General features: G+C 36.6%; 1 protein-coding gene across 2 annotated transcripts in view; it reads right to left on the bottom strand.

Annotated features, from left to right (window-relative positions):
- LOC121314427 (trafficking protein particle complex subunit 8-like) overlaps window positions 1-22148 on the bottom strand; it is an 82906-nt gene that overhangs the window by 4251 nt on the left and 56507 nt on the right. For both annotated transcript variants that reach the window (XM_041247696.1, XM_041247697.1), the window contains 10 exons: window positions 19877-19997; window positions 18600-18757; window positions 17578-18023; window positions 14727-14877; window positions 14235-14331; window positions 13939-14007; window positions 13788-13846; window positions 10232-10414; window positions 9800-9901; window positions 7498-7643 (listed from right to left, as the gene is read on the bottom strand). In XM_041247696.1, coding sequence (XP_041103630.1) covers window positions 7498-7643; window positions 9800-9901; window positions 10232-10414; window positions 13788-13846; window positions 13939-14007; window positions 14235-14331; window positions 14727-14877; window positions 17578-18023; window positions 18600-18757; window positions 19877-19997 — 1532 coding nt within the window. The remainder of the gene's footprint in view (window positions 1-7497; window positions 7644-9799; window positions 9902-10231; window positions 10415-13787; window positions 13847-13938; window positions 14008-14234; window positions 14332-14726; window positions 14878-17577; window positions 18024-18599; window positions 18758-19876; window positions 19998-22148) is intronic.

Below are 22148 nucleotides of genomic sequence, written 5' to 3'. Positions count from 1 at the left end.
CAGACTTTGGACTTGATCTGCTTTTTGTTGCTCTAAGGCAGCGTTAGAAGCCTACTGTATGCCGCTTGTTGCAATGTGAAGTATGCAGAGGAATGTAGTTTTGAGAACAGACACCTGTAGGGTGAAAACCGTGAGCGTTATCCATAGGTATGTGTAATACAAAAAAAATGAATTACAGGAATGACAAAAAGAAAATGTTTTGCACCGCTGCATGGTTATATTCTAAAATGACAGTACCATTACTGTGCTGCCAATTACAAGTTGTTTATTTAAACAATTTAGACAGAATGGCATCAGCCATGGCATTTGGCATATGTTGAAATAATCTTACAATGAGTTAAGTTAAAAGTGTATTAACCAGAGCATAAAAAAAAAAAACACATTTTAGAATAGAAATATTCTCAAAAGATTACTATTTATAATTAACTCTCTTATAAAATAATACATATAACCATCACACACGTTTTCCAACTGTATGATTTTGTTACGCTAGCACTATATTGCTCATATATATATATATATATATATATATATATATATATATATATATATATATATATATATATAGATATATATATATATATATATATATATATATATATAGCACTATATTGCTCAACTCTCATTGATCTGTCCCAAAACATGCACCTGGGTTAAAAAAAGCAATTAGAAAGCGGTGGGAGTACATGTCAGTAACTACTGAAATGTGTAGCCAATCATTCAAAAGAAAGGTTGTATTTGTTGACAACTGAACAAAGTTAAATTACAGTATTGCATTTGATAAAGTAAACAGTACTGCTTGTATCATAAGTGCACTTGTGCTTATATTGTAAGTATAATAGTCAATGTTTTTTTTTTTCATTAGTGTAGGTTTCAGTGTTGTTTGCTGTCTTATCTATTTGTTTTGTTTTAATGTAGTGTTTAAAATATATATAGTATATATATATTATATATTATATATATATATATATATATCTATATATATATATCTATTCTAAACTATCTATATTCTTGTGTGTGGGTGTGTGTGGTGTGGTTTGAATACAAGAAACACACACACACACACACACAAACTATTTGAAGAAACTAGCACTCATGAGGACCAAACAAGGTCAGGCAGGCCAAGGGTGACCTCAGAATCAGAGAACAAGTTCATTCGAGTCACAAGTCTGTGAAACCGATTTTCAAGTCTGTGAAGCGATAACTGCCCCTGAAATACAAGCTCAGCTAAATGCTACTAGAAGTACAGATGTTTCATCATCAACTGTTCAGAGGAGATTGCATGAAGCTGGCCTAACTGGAAGAATTGCTGCAAAGAAACCATTGTTAAGAGTGCAGAATAAGAGGAAGAGACTTGCCTGGACCAAAAAACACAGAAACTGGCCATTTGAGGAGTGGAAGTCAGTCTTATGGACCGATGACTCAAAATTTGAAATATTTGGGTCCAACTGCCGAGTATTTGTAAGACGCAGAGTTGGTGAGCGCATGAGTTCTGCATGTGTGGTTCCCACTGTCAAGCATGGAGAAGGAGGCAGTGTCATGGTCTGGGGTTGTGACAGAGTGATCTTTACCAAGTCCATGGCAAGCTCAACCAGCATGGCTATCATAGCATACTTCAGAGGCATGCCATTCCATCACGATTACGGCTAGTTGGGCGGTCCTTCATTCTTCAGCAAGATAATGATCCGAAACACACCTCAAAGTTGTGCAAGAACTATCTGGTGAAGAAGGAAAGTGAAGGACAACTCAATCTAATGGCCTGGCCTGCTCAGTCTCCAAACCTCAATCCCACAGAACTTGTATGGGAAGAACTGGGCAGAAGAGTCAAGGCAAAGCTACCCACAAGTGCCCTACATCTCTGGGAATTGCTGCAGAGGAGCTGGGAAGACATGTCGGGTGATTTCCTGTTGAAACTTGTTAACAAATGCCTAGTGTTTGTGAGGCTTTTATTAAGGCAAAGGGTGGCTATTTTGAGGAATCCAAGATTTAGAGACAATTTTAAATTTTCTTGAACACTGCTTTGATACTTCTTATGTTTTGTATATTGTAACATGTGTTTTAATTTTCAAGTATATACAGAAACGTATACAAAGTAAAACACTGTCAATTATGAAAAAACCTAGTTTCCAGCAAGTGTACTCAAACTTTTGACTGGTACTGTGTGTGTGTGTGTGTGTGTATATATATATATATATATATATATATATATATGTATGTATATATATATATATAAAGATTTTTGCTGCCTTCCATTTACATACCCTAATGGAAATTTATAATTTCTAGTTGTTTCTCGAAAACAAATAATTACAGGAAAAATCTTTTGTAGCAAAAGCTTTGCTTTTGTGGATAAGAAAAAAAATAAAAACAAACATTTACAATTATTTATTTCAGCAATTTTTAGCAAAACTCCAAAAATGATTTGGTCAAAATGTTTAAAGTATCTGTAGTATATCTACAATAGGCTACCCTACACGCCTGCATTCCTGACTACACAAAGACACCTTTTTCTTCTTTTTCATACTTTGAATTAGGCTCAAGTCTGATGCTGTTGTTAGGCCGCAGCAATAACACAGCTCTGCTGATGTAATACATATTTTGGTACAGACGTGACTTTTTCCCTGGATACTTGGGTACTCATGATAGATGCTGCAAGGCTAGTATAAGTAAGTGGCCTACTGCATATCTTCAATAGAAGCCAAGAGTAGAGCACCCAATTCCTGAATAATAATAAATCAGGGAAACTTTACTACATTGTCAGTAGCGTAAAAAAAAAAAATGGAATGGGACTAATTAACATTTCTTGAGAATTATTAAATCAATGCACCTCCTTTATCTGAATCTGGTGAAACTCCATAGTGGTTTCTCAGGTTTAAATTGACACTATTAACAACGGTCTTCCATCTGCTCTGTGAGATATGGATTCTTTATTTTTTACAAATGAAATTTCACTTATTTATTTATTTGTTAATTAATACCACCCAATTCACCATCAGCTTTTAAAATTCTTAACAGAGTTCATTTCTGAGATGGTTTATAAGACAAAAGAGTGTTTATGTAACTGAAGACAAAATACAAATTATAAACTATAATAAATGGATTTAAGTAATATCAATACAATTTCAAGGGGGCATTTTAAACAGTTTATTGGCTTTGGTGGTTCTTCTGTACATCTTTCAATTACAATGACCTTCTCTGCTCTACTGGATTCATAGGGTTTAGGATACTATCTGGAGGCAGACAACAGTAAAACAATACATTTTGATTTGTGAGACAGGATTTCAGGTGAGAATTTTCTTTTATAGATGTAAACTTTTTTCCAGACCAAAAAATGGCTTTAAGTATAAATGTAAACATGATTTACAATTTATAAGTTTTTGCACTCAAGGTTTTTACACGGTTCATGCTTTCTTTTAGTTCAAATATACTGTATTCCACGGTAAGAAACATCAAACAAATGTCCTTGCATAATGGTAAAGTTAAAAAATGTGTGTTGTTTTTTGTTTAATTGTAGTCCTAAGGCGATCATACTCTATTAAGATATACACACTTTCAAGATGATCCACTGCACGCAGTCAACTGCAAAACATATGAAAGCATTATAATTGAAAGTTAATTTATTTGCAACATTGGATTGGTTATATCACTGTGGGCTATGCAGGTGTGCTCCTTGCAATATTATTTCTGTAACCTACATTTATCTATCTGTCAAGAAATTTTAAATGACTGTCAACATGTTATGTCCAATGGAATGTAACATTAGGATTAGTTTATTGAATTTCAGGATGTCAGCTTATGTTATTTCCAGCTATACTGGATTATAAGCAGTGTATGGGCCATGCAGATCATTTCTCACTTGGTATGAGAACATCATCAATATGCAGATCATTTCTCATATATATATATATATATACATCATATACACACACACACAGTATATTACCTTAGGGAATACATTGGGGTCCAATTTAAAGCATATAATCTACTTTTAATTGGTGCTGAAAGCATGTGAGAAGTTTTTCTCAGTCTAACTTTATCCTCTCCCCTGTCTTCAACTGACAGTATTTAATTTGAAAGGACTGCTAGTCAAGGAGGTAAAAGGTACATTTAAACTATTTTATTTGCATTGTATGGCACACTTTAGCACTTCTTCCCACACGTTTATTAATTAACAAAAAAACACCATCTTAGCCCCCTCAACCTAACCTACCTATCCGTCAAACAAATGTTTGGAAGGTAAATCTCTACAATAAATATAATATTCTATGTTTGGAGAGTCAGCTGCTTTATATTGCTGTAGCAAGACAATCAATAAGGAATACAATATTATTGTTTCTTTATAAATATATAGTATGTGCATGCAGGACTTTTTTCAGTATATTCCATCTGCAAAGTTCAAATAATAAAACAAAATCTGTTTGTTTATTGGCGTCACAGTCATGTTGTTTGTTGTTAATAAAACAAATAAGAATATTGTTGTTTTTATGTAAGACCACGTTATTGTACAGTAGTTCAAAGTAAAATTACAGTTAAAATATACGATTGTAGTTAATGCATACCCCATAAGTTAGCATTAAAAGTATGTACAGTATTTACTAAAAAGTACTCATGGCTTCAAAGTACTATTTGATTTTACTCACCCAAAATACATTTTACGCACAGTGTCTAAACTGGAGAGTAAATTACCCAAAGATCCAAAACCGTATCTAGAGTGCTGCTTAAAAATTGTACACCGTGACCTACTAAATCTCATCAATCTAGGCTCCTTCTTAATGAGACTGAGTAGTGGTCGAAATGTTTCCAAAATGCATTATGATTCCAACTACTTAACAAGAACTACCTTTAAATATTTTTTTCGTTAAATGTAAAAAGTTATTCTATAAGGAGTGCTGGCTTCTTTCTACTTTTTTACGTTCTTTTTTGAGCTTCAGCACTCACAGAGAAGTCATTAAGGTTTGAGTTGAGGCATGTTTCATGCACACTAATACAATGTACCACTCATTTCACAAAACCAAATTAAAAGAAAGAAATGTCTTGGACCAGACACAGGCAGAAAAACTGTAAAAAAATAAAAATGCAGGAAATCAAATGCAATGCTGGAAACTATGTACACACATAGACACTCATTTGAAGATTGGAAATTGTCTGCATATACTGTAGCTCAATAAAATAAATTTGTTGGGCTACATTTAGAAGCGGTACCTTTTCTACATTTATTCTAAGCTCCCCTGCAATTCTCAACAGAAGCTGCATGTGGTATCCTATGCGGTATATGAAAAACATGCTTTTTTGCAACTCCCTGAAGATGGACAAAATAATAAAATCATATTTTTTCAACACTGTATGGCAGAAATAAGCAGGATACTGTAAATAAAATAAACAAAATTATTATACACACATTGATGCACAGTTTGATGAAAATGACTAATGGCTACAAAAATGTAAAAAAAACATTTCTACATCTCCCTCGGCTCTCAACAATTGATTTTGCTTGTAAGCAGGAGCTGTGATTGTGGTATGTGAAAAATGTATGGAAATAGCCTCTTTGATATTTTAAATGATACTGGTTTAAACACACTTTTCTAAATCTGTTTGTTCAGAATCAAGGTTACCTCTTTTGATTTAACCATTCATCAATGGCAAGAGGTGCAAATGCACTCCAGAAAATGACCATGTGCATCTTGAAGAAGGACTACTCCCATTTCCTCAGTCGGAGAAGGACGTGCTTGGTATCAAAACGAAGGTAAGCAATTAAAGTTTAAATCACATGCAATGATATCCTGCGATCTTAAGCTGTAGGATGTGTTTCTGACAAAGGGTTAAAATCAACAGAGGCAAGATCAATCAGTATCACTTAAAATATTAAAAAGGCTGAAATCTTTCTTTTAAGGTTTGATGCATCTATAAAACAGAATATGTGAAGTCAAGTCAATGTAATAAAAATGAACAAGATTCCGATATTAAATAAATAAACTTGAAAGTTAATATTATACATAAGACACAACATTCTGTTTTAGTACCGGCTACGCTCACACTGCTGGTTGTTTTCACATCAAAAACTGGTTTCATATGAATGAATCTTTGCCTTTGGCGAAATACCCTCCAAAGGAGATTAGAAATTAAACTAGATGGAGTTTAAGAAATGTTACTTGGAGACTAGAACCACCCCAGCAGTCAGAAGAAATCGATCCAGGACTAGAAAGTAGACAATCTTGTTTATTAGTATCTCTGGGGAAACATTTGTAACACCTAGAAAGCCCGTAGAGCCACAATAAGTACATTTACACATATTCTGTTTGGACTGACGAAGAGGACATGAAATGGTAGTGATATCAAGCTAAAAGCTCAAAAACACGTCTCCTTATCCACTTAGGGGGCTGCAATCATTTGGAGTGGTTTCAGGGTTCAGTTGCTCAAATATTGGCTTATGCAATGCTGGGCAGGTTTTTTTTATGTTCAACAAGTACAAATTAATTAATTAATTGCTGGTTTGCAGATAATAATGCATATACCTGATTTATGTATTGAAAACTGTGATTGGAGAAACTACATGTATAGGGTGTTTCTTTGTTTGCCAAAAAAAATATTATATATAAACATATATGCCTGAACAACATTGGGTAGAAAGCAGAAAAACATTTTTAGAATGGCCTTAATATTTTTTTTTTACTTGTATCTGTCCTTATTTGTGTTTGAGCTTGCCTGACTCCAAACTGTCCACACTGAACAGGCTTCCTCATTCCATATAAATCATGGTTCCCGAAGGCTTTATCATTGGTACCTGTTTGTGTTTAAGTTTCTTCAAGGATTGGTGTCTTGTTATTTAACTGCTCTGGTTAACAGGTATGATACCAACTATAATCGGCCTTCCTGCGATTCTGCCAGCCTGGTTGTTCCAAGTGGTTGGCACGTTTGGGTAAAATGTCCTTTGCCTATCGGCTTCAAAAAACTTTAAGGAGTACATCTGATAGTCTCTCTTTTAAATGGTTTAAAAACAATCTCTGTAAATTGCTTAGGACTTCATGTTTGATCCTGATTAAGGATCTGTACATGTCAGAGTGAATGTCCTTTGCTTATGACTCCTAAAATGATTAAGGCAGTACCACATATGATATTGTGTTGTTTTACTGTATATGTTTGTTGATAAGACCCCCTTGTAAATGCGATATAGGTCTCAATGGGTTAAATTCTTGTACAAATAAAAAAGAAAATACAACTTGCAGACCAAGAGAATTGTGCCACTTAAGACCAACATCATTTATTTGACACTTAGTTGTAAAGTGTTTGTGTTTTGCAGGTTTAAACGGTAAACTAAAGCTTAGACATTGCATAATTTAGAATGTCAATAAACATATTTCATATTAAAACAGGAACAGAAGACTGTTTACCCCAATTGTGTTGCTGAGAACTCAATAATAACTTTTAGTTATTTACATTGCTGTAATTAAATAGCCTTTGTTGACTTTTGTTTTTAAATGATGGAACTGATTCATTTACCTCTTGTGTAGGAATGGGTGGTCATAGGACTCAGGGTAATGAAGACTTGTTTTTATAAGATGAGAAAGCTGCTCCACTGACGGCCTTGTTGGTAGAGGTGGTTGTTCAGGTCGGATTAATTTTAACAGCACCATTTCTTGTGCTTCCTGCGAATAAAACAAGTACATCCTGTAATTACCAGTATTTTTTAAAACTAACCTAGTCTAGGGTAGCTTTCAAACAATTACAAAATTTAGCACTCATTTAAAAAGCTGAGTTCCTAACACTTTTTGTAAGCCAATATGTTCACAGCAATTGTTTTGAGGGTGTAAACCCTGTTGATTCAGGATGTTTAGATTACAGTTTATAATCTGGTATATATGAAACACAAACTCCCCCTAAACAAATTGAAACAACTGGCTTGTGATGATTCACAGCATGGCTTTGTGTGCTTTAAGATTTGGGTTAAAATCCAATGATTTCTTACTGACCACTGTAGCAGTTATATCAAATGACACATAAAACATTAAAATCCAAATAGAAAACACATAGGTGTATTTATAATTATTTTCACCTGACAGCATGAAAGTAAATATTCGTTCTGAAGTATGTTTTGTTTTTTGGTTCAGCTTATCTGAAATCAGACAATTGTAGATGAGCCCAGCTCTTACGCATTGTGGGTAAGACGGTTGCCTGAGGTGCACGAGGTCACCAGTTCAAGCCCAGGCTGTACCGTGTTACACCAGCATGAATGGCCTTTGGTAACATGCTTCTATTTTTGGCATTCATTGCCTGACTCACTAAAGGCTCTTACATGCAATCTTAAAAAAAACACCACAAGGATAAAATCTCTGTTGATTCAAAAAGCAATGCATTTGAATTACTAGTCTCAGGACATGGTTGCCATGCAACAGCAGAGAGAAAAAAAAAGTGTCAGATTTAGCATCATTTCTTCCCTTCCGCAATAAAAACAGAACAAAAAAAAAAGCGTCAGGTTTAATTTTATGTCTTATAGCTGTTTTTAAATATTAGCAGATCAGCCAAAATTCCAAGAAACCTTTGGAAATATTGTAATTAAAGCTGATAATCTTGAGACGATTACCCTTTTAAAGTAACAGATCATTTCTGTTTGACGGAATATTTTTAATTAAAAAAAAAAAAAAGACAAACTTCACTAAACTTTACATTTTACAGGGCAAAGGTGATGTTAGGATGCAGGCGCAGCAGACTGTGCCAGTGTTTGAGGCTGCTGGGACCGCTGGTTTATGTGCTGGAGGTGGTTGCGTGGGAAGCTGGCGAAGTACAAAGTGGGTTGGTACAGGTATGGTACCATGTCATTTTGGTATCAGTTTGGTGACTTTAGCACCAGGCTGCAGTGCGACGCTAACAAGCAACAGGCTGTAATGCACACATATAGGCATAATTAGTTCAAAACTATTACAGTGATTAATTTAAATATCACATATAATGCGTGTAAAACACAAAATATGCAAAATAAATACAGAGAGAAGCAACAATGTACTGATCTGCACAAGGCTCTCCAATAAGGTCAGTCTTGAAAGGAAAAATGTCGCCGAGATCTATGAGCGCAGTCCTTTTGTTCCCTTGGGGCCGGGGCCACGACTGCGTCACGGCCTCAAAGAGCAGCTTTGGTATACACTATTCAGAATTCGAATATTGAGGAGGTAAACACCCATTCGGTAATGGATGCATTTCGTACTTGAAATGGAACCTGACTCAGTGTGCAATGGTCCTATCACCAATGAAGACCAAATAAATATCTGGAGCTAATATTTGACCTTAAAATGTTTTGATCCAGGGACTGTACTGGCAGAGGGGAAAAGGCTAGAATTAATCTTTCTGCACAAATAATTGTTGGACTGTGCTACAAACTGGTATATTGTACTACCATCCCGAATACAGACATCACATCTCTAGGGCAGCAGTCTAAAGTCCTGATAAAGTCTGACACCAGCCACTAATGACTGACAAAATGTAACCTCAGTTTCTCAGTTGTATCTATACTACACTTCTGAGCACATGGAGACAAGGCTAACAATGTCACTGAGGCAGCAAAATCAGTTTACACATAGCCAATTCAACTGATCTAAATGACTGGTGATCCAAATGCTGCTGCTGTTTAAATAATACAACTATGGATAAACCCATGCATTTACATTTAAACAAAAGACCGAACATTCAGAGAGAGACACCTGGAGAGTGGCTAACCTGGTAAAGATATGGCCCTGTGGTGTGCAGGGTGTGTCATACAGTGTGTGTGTGTGTGTGTGTTAAAAACCATATACACATACATATACTTTACCTGTTTTTGTGATAAAGAATATGCTTCCTTCCCTACTGTCTGAAGAGCTACATGAAGCTGACCTTCTAAAATAAGCTGCTTGTTGTCTTCAACCACATATGCCTGTAAATAAAAAGGAAACCACATGATCAGAAAAACACACACACAAACACATGAACAGGCAAACTTCAGGCATGCAGTAAAAATAAATTGTACTTTTAGCCGAAAGGTACAGGCACAGGGTTATTTAGCTAAAGTAGCTGATAATTATTATTACAATCACAGCTTTAAAAAAGTGGGACTTACAGAATAATGGCTTGAATTTTACTACTTGTGTGTTTAAAGTTATAGATGCACAGGATTTTCTATCAAACATGTGTACCCAGCATCACGGTCTTAATTGCACAGCATAAATGTTACAAGACAACATAAAACCTAAACCATATGCGATACCTTCCAGAGCACAATGATGTTCAAATCAATTTCACTGCATTTCCGTACGACTTTTCCCACGTCATCGGTTGGCCATTTTGCAGGTACAAAACTTGTATAACCGTTAGTCAGGGTCTTCTTTGATTCAGAAGAGTGGCAGCTTCGGAAAAAAAAGTCTGCACATGGAGTGGTTGCACTGATTATCTAAGAAAAAAAACAAAACAAACACACACACATACAAAACCACTGGGTCAATTGCAACGAACTGAAAGCAGTGTACTAACCCCATACTAATCCTGTGGTTAGAATAGAGTTACGTACTAAAACTATTACGCAAGTTAATACCAATTGCAAGGAACTTGGCAGCTCAAGATGCGTACTAAAAATGATCTCAGTTACAACAAGCCCAAAATAAATGCCGTTATAAGTACAAGTACAAGACTAAGTTAGTCTAACCCTTTCTATAGACTAATGATTTATAGTACCGTACTAAGTGGAACAAATATGAAAAATTCCAAAATGTATTGATAACTGTTGTATACATAATAATGCATACCGTGTACCTCTATTTTACATATTAAAGACATATTTGCGTATTACTTTTTTTATACAAGGAGTGTCATTGCTGGCATTGCAAAAATATTCGTGTATCGCTGGAATGAGTTTCGTGACATTAAAACAATATGGAAAACGATACTCCTACATTGATCAAATCAATTCCACAGAGTAAAAATGATCTAGTGGCACAATATTAGAATTACGGTTTAAAGGATTTATTACAAAGGTCGTGAAATAATTGAGAATATATTTAAAGCCGTACAGTAATTATGTATTACCCACATGGAACGGAACTGCAATATTTAATAAGTATATGAGTTATATATTTTTAAGTTATATATAACAGGCTATATGTATACTTGTGTCAAAGTATGATTTTAGTAGCCAATGCTACATATTAGTAGGCTGTAGCATGCGTGGGGCAGGGGTCAGGACTGGTAGTGCAACACAACAATATTGATCCGCTCATAACAAAGGGGTCGCAGCTCTCTTGTACAGCGGATCGGCTCTGTAGCCACTGTGCTGGAGGTGCCATGTTCAGTCTCTGCCTGTGCAATACATTTTAATCTTTTTCCAAGGGGGGGGGGGTGTCTCATTTTGATTATAAAAATAACATTTTCAAAAAGCGCAAGGGGCAATTCAGCCTATGCATTTGTTGTGTGTAAATATACCTTCAACTGTTCCTGTTTAGAAGCACACCAAAACAAACCATAATCCTTAGTACCGCACTAACGCTAGAAAGTGTCCCGAGGACATCAGATGATTCTAGGGCATTTGCCAAGCACTCTCACCTTTCACTTCCAGAGCTCGGCAACCCACCCTGATCTTAACCCAACCCCAACCCTAACCTTAAGCAACCCCAGTCCTAAAACCTAACCTTAAAACTTACCATTAAAAATCATCTGATGCCCTCAGGACACTTTATAGTGGATACTCCTTTGTGCTGCCCACTGTAACTTAATCCCAAACTAAAAAGCAAGCAAGGTGACATTTGCGCAGCTATTTCTGGAGGCTCCCTAAACTGGTTAGTAAGCACCCCGGCTCAGAGCTTTTAGTATGTCAGTTAAAATGCCACAATAAACTGTCAGTGAAATAACAGTATTAAAGAACCATTAATTCATTAAAATAATAAACAGGAAAACACACACAGTATTTAAATATTATTTCCTAAATGTCCAGGGAGTATCCATCATTTATTTATTTAATAAAAATTGTAGTATTATACCCTTTCAACATAGCGCCGTAGCAGAACCTCCAAAACAGTAGCCGATACGGCCAAATCTGTGCCATTAGTGTGAAAAACAGCCTCAATGACAACGTTTTTATTAAAGCCAATAGCATTACCTTCTAGCTTTTTGCACTTTCCTCCCTGTTTTTCTTAGCAAGTAATAAATGTATCCATTTTTGACCCGAGTAATGATACACAGGATAATCTGGATGTACTCTTGCTGTTACTAAAATGCAGCTGCACCAAGAACAAACTGTCAAAGTATGAGTATTGCGACTATTATTCATGTTTGACAAACTGAAAAGTTCATGAGCTGCACAAAACACTCTCAACAGAGCTCTCAGCAGAGCAACGCCTGCTTCACCCACCCTAATACAAGAGTGGAAATCTGCTCAATTGAAAACCTGCATTGAAATTATACTATACTATCCATTGAGCTGCTAAACTAAAATGACATATTTATGCACAGTGGTTTGGAAAAAATATATAACAGTGTTAAAACATCAATTCAAGACCTTTTTTTTCACTTTAATTTGTGCATTTCTTAGTTGTCATGCATACCCCCTATGACCCATAGAAGTACCCCCAGGGGTATGTGTACCTCCGGTTGAAAACCCCCAATTTAGGCTATTGCAAATAGCCACTACATTGTCCACCACTGTGATACTGAAGCCTGAAGGACACCAGACCAAATATGGAATTCTCGGAAAATTGAATTATTCATGGAATATTGATGAAAACATTTGTATTCACTAGCAACTAAAAATATGTACTGCACAAAATGAATTACAAACAATTGAGCATTATTACCTAAATCAAAAAAAGAAAAAGGATGGGAAGAACTGTGCAAGGAAGCAATGGATTATTTTTTATTTGCTTGATGATTTGATTCTAGACTACTTCTCCACAAGGTAGGCTTCTCTGAAAATTATATAGGTTTTTGCAAGTGTCATTTTCCAGACAAGCCAGTGAGAATGAGCCAATCTACTTTTAGCTGAATACTACAGGACATCTGAAAAACAAAAACTAATAGTAAGTTATGGGATTAATTTGATTATGAAATTACAAAACTGACATTAACATTGATCCATCAGCTTTGGGTAGATCTACTTAAATAGCTTCAGTTTACATTACTGGGATGTGCAGGACACAATATCACATAAAATAGAAATGTTCCTTATTATCTGGGCCAGGGCTGTACTATCTGTGTTAGGTTTCTGAACTCTTTGTAGGGGAAACTTCAGACATGTGTAATGTTAAGGCACTGCCCAATATCCTATGCTTTTTCTATGAGTGGACAGCAGAGTATTTTGCTTCCATTCAAATAATAGAAAGTGTGTAGGATAGAACCAAATTACTACCCAATCATATACACAGAGGTTTAAATCTGGTAAGGGAATCAGTATTAACAAGAACAAGAAACAAAAAGCGTAGAGAAATGCTCTACAGAATGTTCGTACACTATATAGATATTCATACTCCCTTTTTAAAGACATTATGAACATGAATTGGAGGAGAGAGTTTGAAAAGCAGGCTTATAACAGCGGCCCACTTCTGGAATCACAAGAGGATTTTAGGAAGAAGGGGAAGGATCTAGAATCTGTGAGGCTGTTTGACTCTGAAGCGCAGAACAAAAGCTCCAGTTCTGAATGTGCTTAAATTTGAAATCTGGAAGTGTTTTTAAGTCAGTGTTTAAAAAGGACAGCACTGCCTGCTTTAGTCAATCAAGCCTATTGTGAGTTTGGTTGATGAAGGGCTGAACTGTGAAGTCACTATAAAACAAATGCTTACCTGTTCATTTCCTAAGATGATGTCAGCAAATGTATACTTCCCTAATGCACCTGAGGTAGCTAAAGACAAAAATACAAATAGGAGTTTAAAGCAAATCATTTTAGAAGTACGATAAAAGTTAAATATGCCCCAACCCCCACCAGTAACTTACCTTCTTGATATTTACATGTAGTTGCTTTGAAACACAGTTTTCCTCGTTCTCTGCTTGTAAGCTTTGCATCTGTAAAATACCAGTATAATATAAAGAACATGCTGTATAAAAACTTGACACAATTACAGGAATAACATCAGGATAAATTAGTGTTGTATATTAAGAATAGTCAAACACCACTGCTCTATTTTAATGTACTGCACATATGCCAAGGATACTAATCCAACAGACCCTGCAAGCATCACAAGATTAGGACCAGAACAAACTTATACTGGGCTTACAAATATGAAACTAACCTTTGTCTTCAGATGGGTTTATGCACTTCTGGAACCTCCACTGTTTACTGCTACTAGACACCTGCACAATGTGAAACTCCCGAACACCTGATTCGTTCTGCAAAAGCAAAAATGAGCATAAGTAAACCCAGGTGGAACAACGTGAAAAAAATAAATAAACCTGAACATGTATCGTAAGTGGCAGCAGAATGAAGTGGTTCATGAGCTAAAGTGTTATCAGATGTGACTAGGACAGCAATGGCAACTTGTGGATAATATATATATATATATATATATATATATATATATATATAAGGAAAAGAAATAAACATATTTTGGCATACCCTGCTAATTTATCCACAATCCCATTATGTACTACTTAAAAGGAGCAACTTGTAAATTTCAATAGCTTATTCAAATTTTGAATACAAACTCTTAATAAAAACCTATTTAGCTGGTTCATAAGAATGTTACATAATTAAGTAAATAAATAAATTAGTAAATAATACTTACAGTGTTGATGTTTTCAACATCCACAAAAACTAGCATATTGCCATTTCTACCATCTTCTTCATCTGGGAAAGTATTACTCCGGCAAACTGTTGCCCTCACACTCAGAGACCGACTGGTGCAGATCACTGCTGTGTGTCGTAAAACTCTATGGCTGGAGAAAAAACAAAAAACAAATACTACCTAAGTTATCTGACCAATCACATAGCTAGTTATAATTCTCAAGAGAAGCTAGTCCAATTGTGGGTAAAAGTACTACGCTGTCTTTATTAGTACATACAGCTGTTTCACATTTAAAATCATTACTATTAAATGAGACTAGCAAACAATGTTAAGAAAGATGGATATATTAATGCATCATATGAGGACCTTTTATGTAAATACAACAGATTATCAATTTTAGCACTACAGTGGCTTGCGAAAGTATTGACCCCCCTTGGCATTTTTCCTATTTTGTTGCCTTACAACCGGGAATTAAAATTGATTTTTATTTGGATTTCATGTAATGGACATACAAAAAATAGTCCAAACTGGTGAAGTGAAATGAAAAAATAACTTGTTTCAAAAAATTCTAAAAAATAAATAACGGAAAAGTGGTGCATGCATATGTATTCACCCCCTTTGCTATTAAGCCTCTAAATAAGATCTGGTGCAACCAATTACCTTCAGAAGTCACATAATCAAATAAAGTCCACCTGTGTGCAGTCTAAGTGTCACATGATCTGTCACATGATCTCAGTATATATACACCTGTTCTGAAAGGCCCCAGAGTCTGCAACACCACTAAGCAAGGGACACCACCAAGCAAGCGGCACCATGAAGACCAAGGAGCTCTCCAAACAGGTCAGGGACACAGTTGTGGAGAAGTACAGATCAGGGTTGGGTTATAAAAAAATATCCAAAACTTTGAACATCCCACAGAGCACCATTAAAGCCATTATTAAAAAATGGAAAGAATATGGCACCACAACAAACCTGGCAAGAGAGGGCCGCCCACCAAAACTCATGGACCAGGCAAGGAGGGCATTAATCAGAGAGGCAACAGAGAGACCAAAGATAACCCTGAAGGAGCTGCAAAGCTCCACAGCAGCGATTGGAGTATCTGTCCATAGGACCACTTTAAGCCGTACACTCCACAGAGCTGGGCTTTACGGAAGAGTGGCCAGAAAAAAGTCATTGCTTAAAGAAAAAAATAAGCAAACACATTTGGTGTTTGCCAAAAGGCATGTGGGAGACTCCCCAAACATATGGAAGAAGGTACTCTGGTCAGATGAGACTAAAATTGAGCTTTTTGGCCATCAAGGAAAACGCTATGTCTAGCGCAAACCCAACACCTCTCATCACCTCGAGAACACCATCCCCACAGTGAAGCATGGTGGTGGCAGCATCATGCTGTGGGAATGTTTTTCATTGGCTGGGACTGGGAAACTGGTCAGAACTGAAGGAATGATGGATGGCGCTAAATACAGGGAAATTCTTGAGGGAAACCTGTTTCAGTCTTCCAGAGATTTGAGACTGGGACAGAGGTTCACCTTCCAGCAGGACAATGACCCTAAGCATACTGCTAAAGCAACACTCGAGCGGTTTAAGGGGAAACACTTAAATGTCTTGGAATGGCCTAGTCAAAGCCCAGACCTCAATCCAATTGAGAATCTGTGGTATGACTTAAAGATTGCTGTACATTAGTGGAACCCATCCAACTTGAAGGAGCTGGAGCAGTTTTGCCTTGAAGAATGGGCAAAAATCCCAGTGGCTAGATGTGCCAAGCTTATAGATACATACCCCAAGAGACTTGCAGCTGTAATTGCTGCAAAAGGTGGCTCTACAAAGTATTGACTTTGGGGGGGGTGAATACTTATGCACGCTCAAGTTTTCTGTTTTTTTGTCTTATTTCTTGTTTGTTTCACAATAAAAAATATTTTGCATCTTCAAAGTGGTAGGCATGTTGTGTAAATCAAATGATACTAACCCCCAAAAAATCCATTTTATTTCCAGGTTGTAAGGCAACAAAATAGGAAAAATGCCAAGGGGGGGTCAATACTTTCGCAAGCCACTGTATATTATAAAACAGTCCCACATAGGTTACAGGTTCTTTTCCCCTCTCCATCGCTGTTTTTTCACTGAAAGACAAACAGAGTGGCCTAAATGTGCCAAAATAAAAAGCCTAATAATTGCAGATGTTTGGACACCGACTTACGCATACTGTTTGTTATTTCAACAACACGTAGGTGGGCATGAAAAGCAGGGTCTAACTATAAATTAGAGACAACATCAATTTGTTTTCAGCGATATCCCACATAATATCCACTTTTTTTTAGAAAAGCAGAACAACTGTTTGTACCAAAGATGAGCAGTCATCCATTTTTAATTATAACTTCAGCTATTTCAATCACTTGCTAAAATTTCAAGTAAATCTGTTCAGCTGTTTGGAAGCAATCATGGCAACTGGGAAAACTGCCAAGTCCCAGCACTACACCAAATTATGAACGCACCTGCAGAATTCCTGCAGTGAGCTAGTGAAAGGACACAGAAGCTGAAAAATGAAACCTACAAAGCATCAATCAATACAAGACAGTTGTCCAACACAACAAGGCTTCAAGTGCAGTAGTCCAAAGAGCAGTCTATCTTGCTTAATGTGCAATGTATTCATTGGTATATTTTTCTTGTGTAAAATGTAGACATCCTCAAGTTTTTTTCCCCACCCATTACCACCATCGCGTCAAACAGCTGAGTGATTATTCTTCATATAAAGGATGCAAAAAACACTTAAATGTGTGCATTAACACCACAAAATCAAAAAGTTTGTTTTTACAGGTTTGCCCAATATAAAAAAGTTGAGTATTCCTTTACCTACCTCAGCTTGGAAACCTTATTAGGGCTTTCATAATAAAACAGGAATTGAATTTCATGGACGCCTTCTTTATCAGGTCCTCGCAGCCAGAGAGGCAGTTGAATAGAGGCTCCGGGTAAGAGTACACAGTCAGGCAGCGGAATATCAATCACCCCAAGAGAGGAGTTCCCAGAACCCATTCCAAACTCCACAGGAGACACCAGAGAAGTCAATGCCGTACATGCAGAGGTAGAGTCTGTTACTATAGTTTTGTATGCACTGCAGTTTTCTGATGCTGTGGGACTTTGTGGTGTCAGTGCTGCAGTACTGCTTCCAAATGTAAAGAACTCTGGATGTTTGGATGCAACTTTTAATCCAGCAAGAGGAACCTTGCTTACATTCACAAATTCGACAAATGCTTTCCGTATCTCTCCGCAGAGCAGTCCAGTAGGAAAATTAATAAAGAATACCTGAAATACAAAGTTGTCAGTAAATGACTCATATCTACTGATAGCACAAAGGGCTGAAGCCTTTAAAAATGTTGAGTCTACAAATTGTGGTAAAGTGTAGGGAAGAGTGACGGATTATAAATATAGTAGCCTTAGCATGAAAAGTTGTTTCCCTATTCAGAAACTATATAAAGCATGTTATGGTATTTTAGCTGCTATACCAGCGTTTCGACTACCAGAGGTCATCAGTCTGCAACACATGGATACATGTAAGGCTACGATTTTGTCACGGAAATCATGAATATCGTGAATTTGAAGAAAAATTAAGTTCTGTTACTTATATGCACGTTAATGCCACGGCTCATGTGCACCCATGGTTAACTCAACACCTTGGATAAGTCGACACTAAATGGAGTTAACCAAGGTTGACTACTGCACAACAATATATATATATAAATATATAATTTTCATTTAGTATTCTTTTCTTCAAAATGTCAGCAACGGCTTATATTAAATTTAACATTTAAAACTCAAACAAAATTAGTGTACAGATGTTTTACACAGGTGTAAAATCAGAAAATGGGTCAGGACCCACACCTCTAGCAGTGGCATCGGGGGAGTGATGATAGGGTCTAACCGTCGATCAGGACCATGCTTGACTGAAGTTTTCTCTTCTTTAGTGTTATTAAGACGAGGTCCTTGAATTTCCAAATCCTGACGACCTCGAACTGACATACCATTACTTACAACGTTTCCTTGAATGCAAGAGTGGGGAAAAATAAAGAATACAATATCAATTACACTGGTATAAAACAACTTAGTTGCAGCAGGTAAACTGTTCTGCACAAAGTCCTGCAAGTTTTTCACTGTTACAGCTGTGCAACTCCTTTCATATTTGCCCTTGAGCATTTTATTTCTTAGTCTGCACTGACTTCTTCACAGATCTGCAGAGTTGAAAGACTTAAAGTTGCAACAAAAAGCAAATAAAAAAAAAGGCTGCCAAATTTATAATCTGTACCATAACTGTATTCATTTCTTGAAAACAATGCAACACTGGCGTAAAACATAGCATTACAATGACTGAATGAAAGAGGTGAAAAGAATATGCATTCTCTAACCCCTTTACTGCCTGTCATTTTTGGCACTGATATCATCTCAGTCACTTTGTCTTTAAGAGCTATATAAAATAACCCTTGTAAAAACACACATACACACTTTCACACACAAAAAATAAGGATCACAGCCAACACTCCAGAGGTTTTGGATCATTGAGTAATCTACTCTCCAATTTAGACAGCATGTGATTAAAATGTATTTTGGGTGAGTAAAATGCAACACTACCTTAAAGTACTTTCAATATATACTGTACAAACTTTAATGCTAATGTATGGGGTATGCATGAACTACAGCCTTGCATTTCAACTGTAATGTTACTCTGAATTACTGTGCAAAAAATGGTCTTACAATAAACAATACATGTTCTTATTTGCATTATTGACCACAAACAATATGTCTGTGAAGCATATAAACATAGAACAAGAGTTACTTGTTTTTAATTCCAACATTGCTGATGGAATACACTTAACAAAAGGCCTGCATGCACATATGATATATTTCTATTAAAAATTATTTCATTTTATTATTTATTTCTTTATTTGTAGACCACCCAGTTCATCGCTTATCTGGAGTGCTGGCCATGGCAATTCAGTTTGTTGTTGCTTAGACCCTGTTGGTCATGCATTGGGGAATACTAGAATTTATATTTATTTTTCGAAATTCCCAGGTCGTCCACTCTGAGCAGAGACCAAGCATGTGCAGATTTGCCACCTGGAAAAACGTACTTAAAACTTAAAATAGATGGCATTTGCACTCACCTTCCCCCTGTACTCCAGAAGAAGGATATACCACATCCACACATGGGACTGTTTCCAAGTTGTAAACAAGCCCAAGAATGTGCAACTCTCCTGTCTGATGGGGAAGGAGCTTCAAACGTGCCTGTGAAATGGAAATCATAACAAGTCATTTGTGACAACAGTATATCAACATGTTCATAATTTGTAGTCCTTAACTAGTCATGACACCTGACAAAATAAATAAAATGCATACATAATTTATAAAAAAATACTTATTTATAGTAGAATGCAAACAATAAAGAACATTACAAAAATACATCCCTTCACACAGTGTAAGTGCAGCACTAGTGTTTTTTTTTTCTTTTTCTTGTAACCTACTGCTTAAATAATTTTGAATTACGACCAGAAACTCTTCTGTCAATCTCCATTATTAGTGTGTATGTATGTATGTATGTATGTATGTATGTATGTGTATATATATATATACACACACACACACACACACACAGAGCTCTCTGGAAAAAATTAAGAGACCACTGCAAAATTAGCAGTTTCTCTGGTTTTGCTATTTATAGGTATGTGTTTGGGTAAAATGAACATTTTTGTTTTATTCTATAATAATGCATTTATTTGCAGAAAATGACAACTGGTCAAAATAACAAAAAAGATGCAGTGTTGTCAAACCTCGAATAATGCAAAGAAAATAAGTTCATATTCATTTTTAAACAACACAATACTAATGTTTTAACTTAGGAAGAGTTCAGAAATCAATATTTGGTGGAATAACCCTCATTTTCAAGCACAGCTTTCATGCGTCTTGCCATGCTCTCCACCAGTCTTTCACATTGATGTTGGGTGACTTTATGCCACTCCTGGCGCAAAAATTCAAGCAGCTCGGCTTTGTTTGATGGTTTGTGACCATCCATCTTCCTCATGATCACATTCCAAAGGTTTTCAATGGGGTTCAGGTCTGGAGATTGGGCTGGCCATGACAGGGTCTTGATCTGGTGGTCCTCCATCCACACCTTGATTGACCTGGCTGTGTGGCATGGAGCATTGTCCTGCTGGAAAAACCAATCCTCAGAGTTGATGAACATTGTCAGAGCAGAAGGAAGCAAGTTTTCTTCCAGGACAACCTTGTACTTGGCTTGATTCATGCCAAAGCTGCCCGATTCCAGCCTTGCTGAAGCACCCCCAGATCATCACCGATCCTCCACCACATTTCACAGTGGGTGTGAGACACTGTGGCTTGTAGGCCTCTCCAGGTCTCCGTCTAACCATTAGATGACCAGGTGTTGGGCAAAGCTGAAAATTGGACTCATCTGGGGGTCGGGCAGCTTTGTCTTTGTGAAGGACGCATGAATCAAGCCAAGTACAATATTGTCCTGGAAGAAAACTTGCTTCCTTCTGCTCTGACAATGTTCCTGAACTCTGAGGATTGGTTTTTCCAGTAGGACAATGCTCCATGCCACACAGCCAGGTCAATCAAGGTGTGGATGGAGGACCACCAGATCAAGACCCTGTCATGGCCAGCCCAATCTCCAGACCTGAACCCCATTGAAAACCTTTGGAATGTGATCATGAGGAAGATGGATGGTCACAAACCATCAAACAAAGCCGAGCTGCTTGAATTTTTGCGCCAGGAGTGGCATAAAGTCACCCAACATCAATGTGAAAGACTGGTGGAGAGCATGGCAAGACGCATGAAAGCTGTGCTTGAAAATCAGGGTTATTCCACCAAATATTGATTTCTGAACTCTTCCTAAGTTAAAACATTAGTATTGTGTTGTTTAAAAATGAATATGAACTTATTTTCTTTGCATTATTCGAGGTCTGACAACACTGCATCTTTTTTGTTATTTTGACCAGTTGTCATTTTCTGCAAATAAATGCTCTAAATAACAATATTTTTATTTGGAATTTGGGAGAAATGTTGTCAGTAGTTTATAGAATAAAACAAAAATGTTCATTTTACCCAAACACATACCTATAAATAGTAAAACCAGAGAAACTGATAATTTTGCAGTGGTCTCAATTTTTTCCAGAGCTGTATATACACACAAACACAAACAATGCTCGCCCACTATAATGCGGGTCTCTGGGGACACCCAATATGAGCGTTATATCTGAACAGCGTTATAAACGGGGGAGGGGTTGGGGGCGCCGTGGGACACGAAACACTCATCTGACTAAAATACAAGATAAAATAAAGCCCTCTCTAAGGCACATACAGTGAAGCGAACATGTAACTGTCTGTGAATTAACCATGCATAAATCACCAAATTGTACTTTT

The sequence above is a fragment of the Polyodon spathula genome, chromosome 4 (assembly GCF_017654505.1).
Source record: "Polyodon spathula isolate WHYD16114869_AA chromosome 4, ASM1765450v1, whole genome shotgun sequence".
NCBI lineage: Eukaryota > Metazoa > Chordata > Actinopteri > Acipenseriformes > Polyodontidae > Polyodon > Polyodon spathula.
The sequence above is the reverse complement of the archived record's forward strand: the minus strand, read 5'-3'. Positions and strand labels throughout refer to the sequence as shown.